Genomic DNA, 17,529 nt, shown 5'->3' on the forward strand with positions numbered 1-17,529 from the left:
TGCAAGATCTGCCTCTGGATCCAAAATCACTCCTTCATTCATCACAGCCGTCAACTGGTATAGCTAAACCTTATCCTATACAGATTTGAATCTGCTCAGATAATGGAGGAAGTTTGTTTGCTATCATTATTTCAGCAACCATCCATCCGGAAATCTCTGAAAGCCTGGCTTGTTCGGGAACGGCCTTCCATGTTCCGTGCCTCTGAAAATCTTTCAAAAATCATCGTCAGGTATGAAAAAAATGATCTTAACTCCACATAGAGCTTCTCTGCCAATCCGAGGTCATTCCTCAACTATTGCATAGTCATTAAGGAGGGAGCTGTGAGGATGGAAAAGCTCTCTCTATGGCCCTTGGCTCAGAAATCCTAACAGCTACATCCAACATTACCCTGAGACCGGTTTGATAGGATCAAACTTACACTTTGATAGGATCAATTTCTATTGTCTGTTCTCTTGCCCTTTACCACTTTCTTGCATATAAAAAACATTCACTGATGTACATTAGTAAAACTGGACATCACCACCGCAGAATATAACCCCCAATTACCACACCACTACCACCACCATCTCGGTCGTACCGCGCACCCCACAGTCAGACTCAAAATCAGGATGCTGCCACTCAGAGTCTGGGCGATCCCTGAGCAGTTACTTAACCTTTCTGTGCCTGAGTTTTGTCACCTGCCAAATCAGAATCACAATAGCGTCCATTTCTTAAAGGTATTTTGAGGAAAATGAGATAAAAAATAAAAAGACTTAGAACGATGCGTAGCATATAGGAGGTACTCAAGTAAGAGTTCATAATCATTGTCGGATTGATCTAAAAATGAAATCCACTTCCTGTATTCACCCATCAGTCCTTCTGGATAGCAACTGTTGAGAAATGTCTCAACTTTCTATTCTACAGAGAACAAACCAAACTGTCGAGTGGGATGGCCAATCTGAATTCACCCTGTTTGTCCTCTTCCAGCCTTATCGGGAAATCCCAGCACCGGGCTGGGATACTTCTCCAGGTTGGGTGAGTAAAGGTTAGTTGTTCTGCTCTAGATACACAAAGAGCTCTCAGACAGTAGATAAATAAATAAATAAAAATCCGAGGCTCCTCTGATATTGATCTTCTAGTCTAAAACTCCCATTTTAAAGATGAAGAAACTGGTTTGGAGGCTAAATGCCTTGCTCAAGTTCACATAAATGCGTAGGGGTAGAACCAAGGCCAGAAAATGATCATCGTTACCCTAAGCAAACCACCAGGCACTCTTCCATCCATTACAAACGTCACCTAATTTAATCTTCATAATAATCCTCTAAAGTAGGTATTACCTCCACTGTTTTAGAGATGCAGACACTGAGTCTCATCCTCTGTGAATTAACTTGTTCAAAAGCACACAACTGGCAAATGATAGAGACAAGATCAAATGCTTCCTGTCTGGTCCCAAAGAATATACACCTATTTCAGGTTTTCTAGAGCTCGGTGCTAGAATTCTCAGCACTGAGTCTCAGCCTGTAGCTTTCAAACTGGCTGTACATCAGTCTCGTCTGAGGAGCTTTAAAAATACAAATTGCTGGGCTCTACCTCAGGAAGGAGAATCAAGAGTCTCTGGGGGCATGGCTTCAAAAATCTCTGTTTCTTCAGAGTTGGTCAGGTGATTCCGATGCATAGCAAGATTTGAGAAATCCTAATCTAAGCAAGATATTTTATGAGCGCTTCCAGTGTAAAATGAGAGGGAAATGAATTACCTAAGGCTGACGGAATGTTCAGAGTAGCTGAATCTGCATGAAGGGTAACACGGTGACCTTCCCCCAAATCCTTCTGTGTCCCACAGACACACACGCACCCCAGCCACATAAACATATGCACATCTACCAAAGCCCTACTTCATTGATCTTGCCTAAGGAAATCTGCCCCACAGTGAAAACAACAAGCATCGTTCTTTCCAGCAGTTCCAGAATCTGGGCTGTGTTCGAAATGCAGCAGTAAGCTTTCTTTCCACCCTTATCCTTTTTATTGAACGCACCCAAGTCTGCACCACGATTTCTTAGTACTGAGCTTAAAACACGAAGGGGACGATTGTTCCAATGAGCACTTACCAAGGTGCTCCGTATATCCTGAATCCCTTCACTGTTACCTCCGAGTCTTGTAAGTAAATACTGTTTGTCAGGAGGGACTGAACGTTGTCAAAGTCCTCTGGTTTCAATTTGGACACAGAGGGGAAACGGTAGTAGTCCTGTTTAACAAGGTCTGCCATGAATTCCTTATCAAATGTCAGTTCATGATTCCCAGCAATCACTATTTTATATTCATATGGCAGGTTTCCTGAAATAAGAAAAAAAAGTACCAATTAGCACGTTCATTTCCCATCACAAAGTACAACAGCCGAGACTGTGTGATTAGCAGACAGTATACCCAAATGAAATAGCTCACGCATTCCTTTATATTTCCATGGGAACCAAAATTTATGACTACGCCTTTATGTTAACAAAAAATGACAATAAACAGGAGAAAGGAAGCTGCTAAGAAGACATTCGGCTTTCTAGCTCCATGTGGCTCTTCCGTGTGCCATACATTCTACACTGCGATGAACTGTACTTTATCATTATCCAGCAAAAAGCACTTTAATCACGATCCTTAAAAAAAGGTCTGGACCTGGGTTGGCCCTCAAAACATAAGCCAACCAACAGTTCTCAACAATCCAAGTGTCCGCTTGATTTGCAGTATATCCTTCAAAAGCGTATTTGTAGTCTATCATACAAAAGACAGGGCAGAGACTATGGACTCTGAGAAACAAACTGCGGGCTTCAGAGGGGAGGGGGCGGGGGAATGGGATAGGCTGGTGGTGGGTAGTAAGGAGGGCACGTATTGCATGGTGCACTGGGTGTTATACGCAACTAATGAATCATCGAACTTTACATCAAAAACCAGGGATGTACTGTATGGTGACTAACATCATATAATAAAAAAATAGGATTATAAAAAAAAAAGACACGGCATAGCCAAGCATTCCACAATGTACGTAAATGAAAGGAACTACAGAGTACAATTTCATACTGTAAGCTAAAATTTACCTTGTGGCTTGTGAATAAAAAGAACGTTAATAATAGCGCCCTGATTAGAAGGCTAACTTTCCTCCCATTGGGATGGGAGAAGAAACTGTAAAGCTTAACCCCCTTTTAATATTTATGTTATGGAAATGTGAGTTCTCGGTGTGTGCTTTTTATGCAAAAGTTTCCCGATCAAAATGAGATAATTCTGGGAAGAAGAATGAAAGCTATAAAGGAAAACCCAAACACCAGACTTCTGCATAGATTTATAATGTTTGAATAAAGTACGGATCATACATATTAATAACTCACCGTGATGCTATAAGAACCAAAATCCAAAGGGAGATAGTGCCGGGCAGCTGTCCCCATCCTGAAATTAATGCCCTTTTCTCTTCTTTGTCATTACCCATCCCTCAAGCCTCACTGCAGAGCTGCTGCTCATTTTATTTTATTTCATTTTATTTTAGGGGAGAAAAGGGTGGGGCAACGGTGCCTATAATTCCAGCTTCCTGAGACTCCTGGGTCCAATGCAAAATTAATGTTTCCTGCTATTCCAGGAAGAATGAAAGTTACCACTAGCAGGAAATTGGATACACTTGTTGTAGGAATTGGTCCTTACCAGCAAGCCAGAGTCAATGATTTAATTAATGAAGCTTAGTGGGGAGGAAAATTATATTTTGGGGGGCAAGTATTGCCATAGGTACTTGGACTTCAGCAATGCAGAATGCAGAGACTGCTGTGAAGTCCTCAATCTCAGCAGCACACTGCAAACATATTTGCTAATATTGTTTTTTTTTTTTTAATTTTAGAGAAAGCACACGTCAGTGGGGGTGGGGGAAAGGCGCAGAGGGAGAGGGATAGAGAATCTTGGGCAGGCTCCATGCTCAGCATGAAGCCCAATGCGGGGCTCGATCTCACAACTCTGAGATCATGACCTGAGCCAAAATCAAGAGTCAGACGCTTAACCAACTGAGCCACCCAGGTGCCCCTGAAATAATTTTTAAGATCACCAGAATATGCTTTGTAATGCTATTTTCTTTAGCTTTCAATTTTTAGGTTTCTATCAGTAATGAAACTGCATATATAGCACATGGTTTAATAGGGAGGCTTAAGAGAGAGATGAAAGCAGTCAGAAAATAACACGGCAGAAAGCGGAAACTGCAAACATCGAGGCCAAGTGTCAATGGATATCCTTGAGTATTAGTGCACAACGCTGTGTGACATGCCTTTGACTTCAGTTGTGTGTAAGGCTGTGCTGAAGAGCTCACAGAAAATAGGAAGCCTCTCTCAAATGTATGTTTTTGTAAGTTTATAATGTGCACTAGCATAAGGCAATAAGGAGTGTGACGTATGTTGCAAGCTACTTGGACAGAATGATGATATTTTGCACAATTCCCTGCACTTAAAACACAGTTGAGAGATGTATTAACAGGCCATAAATCCCCGACACGGTGCACACTGGAAATTTGTGAGATGCCCCATGACTCTAACGTCATGGCTCTGTGACCCCCTTTGGCCTGATACTGCACCCCCAGACCTGTGCCCCCAAAGCCAGAATGGGCTGAAACATTTTTCTTGACAATAATCCGTTTCAAGGCAGGTCGGACCTGCATGAGTCTTCCAGCAACTCTATTTGTACAAGTCACGCTATAGCTGCCTATTTCCGTTTTAATCATTCATGATGATGGACTCACTGTAAGCCTTTCTTTATGCGCCACTGCTCTTACAAGAGGGCTTGGCTTCTCGCTTTTTCCATTTTTGAGTTTTGGTTCAGGAACGGCATGGGTGAGACTGAGAAACAAGGCAAAGGAAGTATATTTTCCCCCTTTGAGCATTTTTTTTTTAAAGAAAGTGAAACTACTGCAAAGTAAATCTTCTTCAGGAAGACAGGCCTCTTCGGTGTCTTTTAAATCAAATTTTGGAGACTCAGCATAAAGAAGGAGCCACCAAAATGGAGAGCCGCAGACACAGTGATGATATTTACACACTGCCAACAAACTCATGTCTTCCTGAGAATCCAACTAGTTTCCAACTTCCACCCTCTGTTATCTATGTTAGGAGATTGTCTGACATATATATATATTACATATATATGTGTAATTTTATATATACAATTTTATATATAATTTTTTCTGAACTGACCTTTCATCTATAATCTGCCAACCTTTGTTTTATATGAAAAGTGTAAGCAGGGCCACTGACAAAACTGTTACTTGACGGTATTTTTTTTTTCCTGAGGCTAGATTAATTTGGAAGGCTCTGCAGTCAAGCTCCAAACTTCTTGATATTCAAATAGCATCACTTAAAAATTGTCAGACAAAGGGGTGCCTGCCTTGATCCATTTTATTCAGATCAGGCCATTGAAGTTGACCTGCCTGAATAAAAAACCCGAGGCTGTATACAGTTATTCTAACACGGAAAAATTTTTGCTTTGAATGACCTAAAGAACTCTAACTAAGCATTCCATCTTTCCCAAGACATGCTATATGTTTTACGAGCGATATACAAGATTATGTTAAGTGGAATGGAGATAAACTTTTGACAAAACGTCAAGTAGTTCTGTATGTTTTTAAAATGCATATTTGGAAAAATACAGTATGACAGTACAAATAATGATATATGGCTTCATTTTTCATTTCTGTTTTTCATCTCTACTTTCATTTTTCTATTTTTACATATAAAATAAGAGGTGATTTAAAGAAAACTATTGAGCAAATAATAATACAGATAATTCACAAGTATGGCAAAGTGATGACTATAGCAAGTCAATGAATGATATGTGGGAAATTAGTCCATCTTCTCATGTTTCTAATAATTGGCCTCTTGATCTCATTCTTCCCACTTTCATGGGCACTTTAATTTTCCAGACATCTATCTTTGATATTTTGGGTCTCTCTCTCTCTCTCTACTTAATCCTCCTTCTTAGTGAATTTTTATTTACCAAACCCAAGAAAACAAAAACAAGCAGCCGTTGACACACATACACACACACACACACACACACACACACACACAAACACACACACCCCTCCCATACAATCCTAAACCATGCTTATTTTTGAGATGTTTCTTCATTTCACATCTAAACTTTGGGAAAGTAGATTACAAAAGCTCACAGCTGGTAGGCCAAATACAGCCCACAGATGTATTACAGTTGGCCCTCAATGCTGTTTTGTGTTTTGTTTTGTCTTGTTTTTTAATTGAACTGACATTTAGAGATCAGGAGATGTCATGCAAAAAAATTCTGATTTTCTAGCTACCTTTGGAAAATCAGAAGACCAGTCAATACTGACTTTCATCCAGTCGGCCACAGACACTTCCACTCCTTATGACTTCTCACACCTGGCCTACTTACCACCTTTGTGTTGCCTGATGGTCCCCTCTGTTATTAGAATTAGCAACTTAGACACACGTGGCTACTGAGAACTTACCCCCATGCAATCTGGCTTGTGTTTCTATTCTCTTCCCAAAGCTTTCCCAGAATGTCCATAATAACTTCCTAAGAGCCAAAGCCCAGGCATTTTCTCACTTCTGATCTCCATGAATCATACCGCAGTGCCATCCCAGTCCCTCCAAGTCTCTATCCCCTTGACACTGGGTGCTGCACTCCCCGGGTCTCCTCCTCCCTCTGTAGCATTTCCTTTCCTTCCTCTTCTTCCTCAGCCCCCTTTGCCTCCTGTCTCATTCTCCATTGACTCATTACATTTTCCCTCTTCTTCTTTACTTCTATGGATATTAGTTAATATTACCTTACTGTATGTCTCACACTTCTATTCTCTGTGATTCAATTTTAAACTATTACAATTTAAACGATGGAAGCAGCATAAGGTTAAGAGCAGGGACTCTGCTGCAGGCTTCACCACACATTGGCCGCATGACCTTGGACAGAGTCCTTATGTTCTCTCAAGTGTGTTAGCAAAATGAGGATAATAATTGCACCCACCTCCTAACCTGTGCTCAAGATAAAATGAGATAAAGTTTCTAAAGCACACGCATGGTATGGAGTCAAAAATCAGTGCATGTTAATTATTTTTTTACTCCATTTTTCTTAGTTTTGCTTTTTGCATGTGACTTGCCTCCTCCCTAGACTGTGAAGTCCTCAAAGGCATGGATCATGGCTTGTGGCTTCGTATTTGACCCCAAGTACCTGGTTCCACCCCTTCTAAATGGCAGGCACACGATTACCATTTGCTGAATAAGTGGAAGAATGAATGAACTTTTGCAAGATTTGCCAGGAGCTTTCTTAGGAGAATTACAGGAACTGAGCTTGTCATTGTGGGGTATGACAGTTTAACCACTGTCACACTGTCCTCCAGAGACACATGGTTAGTCAGAATTTACCCAGGTTAAGCCTCCTGAAGAGTCCCATTCTCTGCCCCCAAATTCAGTCTAGCCAAAAAATCTCTAACAAACCATTTTTTAACTGGAATTTCCTCAAATCTAAATGGGGAAAATAATAGCACCACCCCCAAGGATTGGTACACATTCAACAAGATGCCGCATGTAAAGAACTTGCACGGCGTCTAACACTTCACAATGACTTGACAGACATTAGCTGTGATGCAATGATTGTTATAATGATTACCCTTTTCCAGGTGCCAGCCAAGAAAATACGCGTTGATCCACAAACTGGATCACTCCCTGGTCACTATGGCACAAGGTCACTACTCCCAAGGAAAAACATCTGAGATGGAAAAGAGAACTTCAATTTTCCAGAGGCAGAAGCTGGCATGGTCTAATGCGTCCTTCAAGTTAACAAAAGTATTATTAGAGTCGTGAAGGCATCTGGATCTAGAGGGCATGGCTGGTGGGCCGACTGCTTCTGTCAAGATGATTCAAACCTTGCAACCTGCACACCGATTGCTTCTGTCAAGATGATCCGAACCTTGCAAAATGTGTCTCCTGAACACACCACTTCTTTCCTCCTTCTGTTATTCAGTTACCCATCACTTCTAATATTTACCGACTGCCAAAAAATGTGGCAAGATCAGCCTCTCATTCACAAAAGAATAGTATAAACCAGGATCAATCACATCTCTCGAGAGGGCCTACTCACCTGGAATGTCCCTAACATTTTCCCAGAATCAGGTACTATATATGATCTCTATATACTCATGGAAGAGTATATAGAGAGAAATAGAAAGTCTAGAAAAGTTTAAGATCTTCAGTTATGCACATGTCTGATAAACCCACAACAACTTTAAGCAGACACAGAGTGAATTGTGTCAAGGTCAGCCTCCCTTCCGTACCAAACTCTGGACACTTATGTGTGTGACTTCAAGCGGCTCCCACGAATCACAACACGTGACCCCAGCAGGATCTTCAGAGACAGCCTCATGGTGATTTGAAAGTGTGTTCAACGAGCCTCCCCAGGTCTGGAGCAGGGTGATATGAGGAAAGAGACTGGGCAAAGGCGAGAGACCCATTCCCGTGTTCACCACAGCCACACTGCTTTCCTTAACTTTACAATTTGGGGAAAGATTTTGTGTGAAGACTTAGCTCTGGCTTAAAAATATTCAACAGAAAAACCTCTGGTTTATCCAATTCCATTTTCCTGATGAAGAAAACAGAGTGCCAGAGAGGTGCTGCCATTTGCTAAGCAAAATCACGGGCCACATTGGAAGCACAAATGGGGTAAGAATATCTCTTCTGCCTCCTGCACTAGGTTTCTTTCGGGTGATCCCAACTTTTTAAGAGTCTTACGAAGTTTGGCTCAAGATCTCCCTCTTACGTGAGTCCTCCTCATTCCATTCGTCCATCTGAGGTGATCCTTTTCCCTAGCTCTAGCCAGTGGTGGCCCTTTCTGCTTGTATCACAAAATAGAACTGGCTACGTCACGGATTTCTCCTCCAGGGGTCACAAAGCAGTTTCAGCTTCACACTACGACAACACACAACCTGGCTCAGTTACGGCATTCCCCAAATGCTACTGCAGTTGTGGGTGTAATTTCTTACCCACCAGCTCTCAGAAGAATGTGGGAGCCTACCCAAGGAAGAGAAGGTCATGGCCTTGGGAAGGAGAAGGAAAAAAGCTCCTGTGCCCAACTTTACTCAGGGTCCCAGAATTTAAAAACATGTTGGCTATATTATAGGAACTAAGATGAGACTTTGACAGGGGAATAGCAGTCTAAGATAATAAACCCAAATGCCTACAGAGACCAGAAAAGTAAAGCAAAAATGTAAACTGGACTAGGTGGAAGTAATAGAGGGTAGTGAGGACCAGCACATTTGTGATCACCATTTAAAAATAAATGTATATAAGCACTGCTCTCACCAAACAAGATTCCTTGAAACTTGCCCCCCCAAGTAAAAGTTAATGTCCCTCAAAGTAAGTATCATACAACTGTGACCTATTTTTCTGCCACAAATCATTATAAAATGTATTCCTCTAGAAAATATAAGTTCCAGTCAAGTAAAAATCCAAAGTGAATTCCAGAATAGTCACTTTTCTTGGGAATCTGCCTACCACCTGCGAGAAGATGACCCCTGCCCCATATTCTCCATTCCTCATGAATGGTGAGTATGGGAAATAGGGGTAACCAAAATGGCAACGAGGTCATGGCTAATGCCAAATACTGCCTTCCCTATGCCCTATTTTTTATCAGGGATCTGATGAGCAAGGCTAACTGACTGCTGTATCCTATTTACTTCTGCTAAAACCAAGGGAAACAAAAACCCAGAGTAAAATAGTAGCTCTTTATGAAGAAGAGCATCCCAAGGCAAACATGGTTTGCCAGGTTTTGTGGGTAAAAGAAAAGCTAACTATATAAAAGTGACAAATTTCAAGATCTCCAATTTCTCTACCCACTCCCCTCTATACCCTTAAATTATAGACTTTGAAAACATATAAAGAAACCAAAAATGTGTGGCATAATGCTCATATTAAATAAAGTTCATTATGCAGCCAGAAGAAAACAGAGATGCTGAGACAAGAGGAGAACCTGTTATAGCTTCCAGATACCCAGGAAAATCAAACTCACCAAGCACAAGCTTCCGTCCTATTTTCCCTTGCCAGTATGTTAGAAAAAAAGCTAATTTACGAAATTAAAAAAGAATAAAACAGATATATAGCCAGACCTATTATCATGGGACTGTTTCTAAACAAAAGAGATACATTACAATTCAATCACATTTCTGAAACCTTCAGCCTGCATGGGGCAGTGCCAGGGGCCTGTTTTAAAACACTGCTCCCTAATGCCAGTGTTATAAAACGACTTTGTTATACCCCCAAGGTGGATAAAAGGCAACAATTTTTTTCTGTTTAAAATTATTATTGTATTTTTAATATCATGACTCCAGCAGAGAGGGAAAATGTTCAAACTCTTGAAGTCTCTATTCCACTGAGAACTAAGAGTAACTTGGGCTTGAAAACTGTTCAAGCAGAAAATTTTGCAGGAGGATGAAAGAAACAAATAATAATACCAGTGGCTAGAAGGACAGAAGATCTATGAGGCTCTGGGATGGACTAAGGAGAGGTGTCACTGACAGTCTTTTCCAGGATTATGGGGGGCTGACAGCTGAGCGGGGCTGAGTTGAGCCTGGAGGCAGGGAGAAGACTGTCAGTTACAAGAGGGCAGAGCCCACCTTTCCCCACTGTTCTCCCAGCATCTAGAAAAATGCTTGGCATTTAGATGGTGCCCATTGCCTACTTGTTAAATGAATGAATGGACCTCTGGCAATCCCTCTCGGCTCCACGGTTTGCATTCACTTGCCTGGGCTGCAAAGCCACCAGAAACATTCAGTCAGGGCAAGCTCCATCTCTGACCTCAGTCTGTCCCCCGTCAGGCTCCATTAATTTTCACAAGTCCTGGCAGCTCTAACGTTAATACTCACACTTGCTGATGGAGCCACACAGCGGGTTCAGACTGCTACCTTCTCCTCTGAAACTCATGCATTAGGGTTTCTTCCATGCTTGCAATGGGAAACCAAGTCTAAGAAATATTAAACACAGAAAACTATATTACAATAATATCAGGGCTGAGCCGGAAACCCAGGAGAATGTAAGGAATGCTGAGCGAAAGCCTGGTGGTCCAAATGCAGGAATTAGGGCTAGTGTAAAAAGCCACAGCTGAAACTCTCCCTCCTCTTCTTCAGCCTCCTCCATAAAGAGTCCCAAGGTACCAGAAGATGCTGTAAGCCTTAGTGCATACAAAGGAGAAAAAGTCCATCCCCCGCCCAGGAAAGCAGACCCCTTCTGGACATGAATGGTCACCAATATATGGCACTGAGAAGCATAAACCATGAGGGAGCAGGCTGGTAGCACCCATACTTACTAAAGACATAAAAACAGCTCAGAGATTTGATTGTGGCTCAGCAGCAACTTGTTTGCATGCATTTCCTGTCTCAACCGCCAGCTTAATCCACCATAATTTTTTGTGATTTAAACCCACATTCAGGCACACACACTCATTCACCCTCACATGTGTTAAAAGACAACTACAGTCTCATAAAAACAAATGACAGTATCTTCTTTGTCTCCCAACTGAGTATCTCTAAGTTGCCACCCAGACCAACACGGCACGTTCAAGGTTCATGAAGATGTGGTGGTGAAGTGTGCACAAAATCCAGCTCCAATTATACATGAGTATTACCATCTAGCGGGACGGCTGGAGTCACAGGGAGCTTCTTCACTTTATTTTATCCAATCTCTCACTGATGAATGCAGGCCTTAACTTGCTGAGAAAGATTTATACCCCATACAACAAATTCCATCTGAACACTCAGAATATCTCCTTTAAGACCCTTTCATCTACCCCTCAAGCTTCAGAAAACTGGATCCAAATCAGAGTTCCACTGGACAGTCACAAGAAAACTGGTCAAGACACTGTCAATCTCATCTCAAACAGCTGTGTGCATGTTTCTATCATTCAAATGTCCTGGAAGGTAGGGATCTACAGCATGATGGAAAGATCATGAGCTGTGGAGTCAGACCGATTTGGGACCATGTTTCCGGTTCTGTCACTTCTTATCTCTGAAACTCACAATCAAAACATGCTCTTTTTTTTTTTTTGAAGATTTTATTTATTTATTTGACAGAGAGAGACAGCCAGCGAGAGAGAGAACACAAGCAGGGGGAGTGGGAGAGGAAGAAGCAGGCTCCTAGCGGAGGAGCCTGATGTGGGGCTCGATCCCAGAACGCTGGGATCACGCCCTGAGCCGAAGGCAAATGCTTAATGACTGCACCACCCAGGTGCCCCTCAAAACATGCTCTTTATCCTCCATATTACTCCTCAGAAAAATGAGGACAACCGTACAACCTACATGACCCAGCAGATGTGCAGACCGAGTGAGATAAGGAAAGGACCTAATACGAACCTAACACACAAACGATAATTATTATCGTCATCATTTCAACCTGTCTTCTGTTGGGCATTGTAACCTCATTCAGGATAAGGGGACCATCTCCTACTTCTTACCACCTTAAAAGAGTATTCCATAAATATCTTCAATAAACTAGTAGTGTTGACTAACTAAATCTATGGTGAGCTGAAGAATATTGTTGTTTTTTCCCCCACAAAGTCTTTAAAAACTTACTGAGAAAAGGTGCTCCTCCCAGCATTAATTGTAAAAGAGCGGCAATTATTCTATTGAATAATTAGAAGAACAAATACAAACCCTATGTTTACATTTTCAGACATAAATATGATGAAAATCAAATTAAATTAAAATAACACTGGCATAAAGACCATATTCTTTAGAAGAACACTTTTAGAGAATTTTAGATTCCTTCTCCACTGTAACCCTTCAAATAGTAACAAAAAAATCTTTTTTCTAATAAATACTATTATTTTTGCCTGTTAAAATAATGTTTGGCCAGATGCATGTAGGATTTCAGTGTGCAGTGATTCCAGGGGGCCGGTCCACAGAAGCCAGAACCGAGGGTTGACAGTGGAAATAAAATCTCTGCCTTAACAGCGCCACTGGGGCTAGATGAAAATGGTCTTCTAGAACTTGATTAAAACTAAATTGAAAAAGAACATATTTGGCTAATATTACATTAGACTAAAATATAGAAATGAACCCTAATACTCTCGAAATCTAATAAGAAAAAGCCATCTCAATTTCCAAACTTTCAAAAGCATCTTCTTTAAATGCATCACAGATCAATTTACATGGTACTTTTGCCAATAAGCAAAACCAAATCACAGGTTCCAATTGGCTTATATTGGAAAGTATGAGAGCAAATGCTAGAAAATGCAATTACTGCAAACAAACTCCATTTTCTCCCCTCTGAAGGGAATTTCAGAGAATATTTTATTGCCATCAAATAATATTTCTGAAGGCATCAATACACAATTCTATTTTCTTTTCCGAGTCCCTTCTCACTGGATAATCTAATCCACTCTACAGAATATCTTGAAATTCAGAGAAGAGCCCACGAAAGGGGATAATACCTTGCACACACACATCCTATGTCAATTTTAATAATTTGCAATCTGGACAGGATGCTGCACAAAGCAAAATTTAGGATCCAATAAAATTGACTTTTCCTATTTTATAATTCAAAGTTTTAATGAAGCATTTCAAGGATAAAATTTTAAAAGAAATCTCTCAGGGAAGGTTATTTTGATCAAGAGCGACAGCAATGAGATGAAGAAATTGGAGACCATGTTCATTTCCTCTTCCGTTTCTGCTTTTCCTCCCACCCTTCAACTGGCAAAATTTTCTATTAATAAGAATTCCAGATAATCAGGAGCGACAAAGTAGACTTCCTGGGGGTTATGAAATCATGAAGTCTCCCAGTGAGAAGGTTTGGTTTTGTTGAAACACCAGTTCCAAAAATCTCTGATCTCCTTCCTTAGCAACAGTTTTGCGGTCTCATGCCACAAGCCTCCCCTCTGGGACAAAGTAGTACCAAGCAGCACAATTCCTTAGGAAGACACCGTTTTTGGAAAGTCTATTATGGCCCTTGGGGTCCAAGGTTCCAGGATGTGGAGCTGGAGGTCCATATCTGTTTCCCATTTTTATTCCTTTCCCATATGCCATGGTCTGAATGTTTATGTCCCCCCCCCCAATTCTTTCGTTGAAATCCTAACCCCCAGTGTGATTGTATTTGGAAGTGGGACCTTTGGCAGGTGACTGGTCATGAGCATGGAGCCCCCACGAATGGGATTAGTGCCCTTATAAATGAGACCCTCCAGAACTCTCTAGCCTCTTCCACCACATGAAAACAGAGCAGGAGGACACTATCTGTGAACCAGGAAGAGGGCTCTCGCCAGAACTTGACTATGCTGGTGCCTTGAGCTTAGACTTCTCAGCCTTCCAAACTGGGAGAAATAAATTTCTGTTGTGTACAAGCCATCCAGTCTGTGGTACTTTGTTATAGCAATCCGAGTGAAGCAAGACATCATAGTTTTCTAGTTTCCTGAGATCTAGCCCTCAACATCTTAAATCTACAGTTCAGGACAAATCCACACTGGTCTTCCTAAGTCCATGTTTTCTCAAAAAGAGTGTGCTTAAAGCATATGGTGTTCTTTACAGCTCTCCTTAAATAATTCAATTAAATATGTTAAGGAGTCCAGGTAATCACGGCACAGTTGGAGAGCGTACTCATCTGCTGAACGCTGTTCCAGCAAGACAATAAAATGAAAAAACAGCAGAGGTGGTCAAATGTTCCGAACATTTGAAGTCAGGTGAACACATACTACTTCAGCCTTCAATTTTCCATTAAAAGTACACGTCCATTTTTCTCCCATATCATACACACCCAGGCCCTCTGACAAGGTGTGGATTTCCCCTTCCTTTAAGTTTGCATCTTTTATCAGCTGAATTATGTCCCCTCAAAATCCATATGATGAAACCCTCACTCTCATTACCTCCAGCATGTGACTGTATTTGAAGATAGGGCCTCTAAAAAGGTGAATAAATTGAAATGAGGCCATAAGGATGGGCCTTACTCTGATCTGATTGTTCTCCTTATAAGAAGAAAAAAATAGGGATGCCTAGGTGGCTCAGTCAGTTAAGCATCTGCTCAGGTCATGATCCTAAGGTTGTGAGATCAAGTCCCATATGGGCTCCCTCCTCAGAGGAGAGCCTGCTTCTTCCTCTGCCTGTTGCTCACCCTGCTTTGCACTCTCTGTCTCTCTTTCTCTCTCTGACAAATAAATAAATAAAATCTTAAAAGAAGAAGAAGAGGAAGAACATGGACCAGGAATGTGCTCCGACATGAAAAGCCGCAGGAAGAAGTTGGCCATCTACCAGCCTCCTAACCTACTGACAACTTGATCTTGGACTACTAGCCTCCAGAACTGATAGAAAATAAGTTCTGTTGTTTAAATGGCCCCCAGTCAGTGGTATTTTGTTATGGCACCCCTATGAAACTAATACATCTTTCTATAAGGAAGACTTTGCTTAATCCATCCTACATACTAAACCTGAGGTGATCTTATCAGAATACAAATCCGATCATATATTCCTTCCATACACTTACCCACTCACCCACTTGAAAATCCTCCCAGACTCCCTATTACTGCCTACAGACCAGAGGCCAAACTCCCTGTGTGATGTGTATAACTCTCTGTCATCTGGCCCCTTCAGCCACTCCTCCACTCATACATTGGGCTCTGAGCTTGCCAACTGCTTGCAGCTCATAGAATGAGAATGTGTCCATGCTCTTTCTCCCACTTGACCGTGGACCTCAGGAGTATCAGACTATATTTTACTCATCTTTGCATGCTCAGATTTCAATAATTATTTATCAAACAAATGAATGAGTGAATGAAGAAATGATTTTATCCTGGCTAAAAATGATGTGGATATGAGTAGTTAGTACCTATTTCTCTTTTACTCTCAGATGGCCCCAATTGTATACATCACGAAGTATACTCTTCATTTGTAATTGAGAAACTAAACCTAGTTTTAAAAATCTGTTATAAGGAAACTTAATTGTTGCCATTGGGGAAGGGAAAGAGATTGGCCTGCACATAGTAAGGACTCAATTTTGTTGAATGAGTGAACAAATGGATGAATAAATGAAAGAATGAACTATACAGATCATACAAATAATGTGTTTCAATTCCAGGGAATTACTACTGTTGCATGGTTAACATTACTCATTTAAAGATTTTTCCAACCTTCGTTCCCAGGATTGGGTAGCTCAGAGGAGATAATCAATACTGGAGTTAATGGAATAGCCATTCATTATTTGAGGAAGGTGTCTGTATTTCTTCTTCACTCTATCCTTCATCTGAAAGTTCTTACCCGTAGGCCTCTCAGGCAAATCACTGCTGTTTTGACAGCTGGCTTTCCTGAGGCCATGCTTTACAAATAAGCCTACTGCCTGGGCCAAACAGAACATGTGTGCGCATCTTCTCAGGACCCCAAGTCACTGGGTCACATGAAAGAATCTGTGCTAACATACTTGCAGGGCCAGCTTTTTCCCTTTGCTTCCTACAGAAAAATCAAGAGGCAGCAGGGTGCTCCTGACTTCTTCTCCTCTTAATTCCAGGCTCACTGAAATTCTGACCTACAAGAGTCCTCAGAGATCAGAACCATTCCTTCTTTGGAATGGGAACCTAAGACCCAGCAAGGCTAACTGACTCCTCCAAGGTCCCCCAGTGAGTTAGTTGCAAGGTAGAACTCCTTATCTTGCCGATCCCTTTCTACCATATTATACAATTACGAGAGTCAGAGATAGTCTAAATAATTTGCTTTACAGATCAGGAAATTTAGGTTCAGAGAAACTGAGGCATTTCTCAGGACGGTGCCTACAATCATGAATCTGGACTCCTAAAATCAACCTGCCACTACCCACAAGTGCCATCCAATAACCTCTGGGCATATGGCCACTAATTTCTTCATATCTCAGAGATACACAGGACTGCCCAAAGTTCACTGTCAGAATAATCTTTCTTGTTCTTTTTTAAGCCTCTACTATTATAGTTTAAGACCATTTCTTTCATTTCACCCAGGGAAGGAATATGTTTAGCAATCTTAACTGTGAATTTAAATCAGAGAGCAACTTAAGACAATAAAAATGATCTCTCTGGACCCAGCTGACATCCTTCCAAATTTTTCTTCTGTTTCTGACACTATGACTGAGGCACCTTTGCTGAAACCCAGTGGTAAAGATCTTCCATGAGGCTAGCATCCAATTTTTACTTATTTTTTTTTCCATCAGAAGCTAAGGGACTGTATTTGCTTATTCTCAGCCAATATGGTACCCCTTTTTCCTATCAAATACCAAGATGGTTTCTCAAAGTTCCAAGAAAAAGATTTTCTAGACTGCTATCTTCTTACAATACATAGGCTCCTCTCACCCACAGTACTCATTTCTGCATGTCTCTGAAATACTAGCATTTTTCACTAGGATTATTCTCCCCAGAGTGGGAGGTAAAGCCAGTAGCATTGATTCTTATATGCTGAAAGTGGAGGTGAAACGTTTTTTTGAAAAAGACTATTTTTATTAATTTTTTTTAAAACTGAACTCTCTGAAGTATTTTAGCCAGAAACTGGAGATCAGATACAAGAGCAGGAAAAGAAGGTCTTTTTGCAG

At 41.1% G+C, this 17,529-nt stretch overlaps 1 protein-coding gene across 8 annotated transcripts in view; it reads right to left on the reverse strand.

Annotated features, from left to right (window-relative positions):
* MPPED2 (metallophosphoesterase domain containing 2) overlaps positions 1-17,529 on the reverse strand; it is a 176,362-nt gene that overhangs the window by 88,573 nt on the left and 70,260 nt on the right. For all 8 annotated transcript variants that reach the window (XR_004621336.1, XR_004621334.1, XR_004621335.1 and 5 more), the window contains exon 4: positions 2,086-2,311. Coding sequence is in view for 5 of the 8 variants with exons in the window: in XM_019804759.2 (XP_019660318.1) it covers positions 2,086-2,311 (226 nt within the window). In the remaining 3 variants the exon portion in view is untranslated. The remainder of the gene's footprint in view (positions 1-2,085; positions 2,312-17,529) is intronic.

The sequence above is a fragment of the Ailuropoda melanoleuca genome, chromosome 16 (assembly GCF_002007445.2).
Source record: "Ailuropoda melanoleuca isolate Jingjing chromosome 16, ASM200744v2, whole genome shotgun sequence".
Classification (NCBI taxonomy): domain Eukaryota; kingdom Metazoa; phylum Chordata; class Mammalia; order Carnivora; family Ursidae; genus Ailuropoda; species Ailuropoda melanoleuca.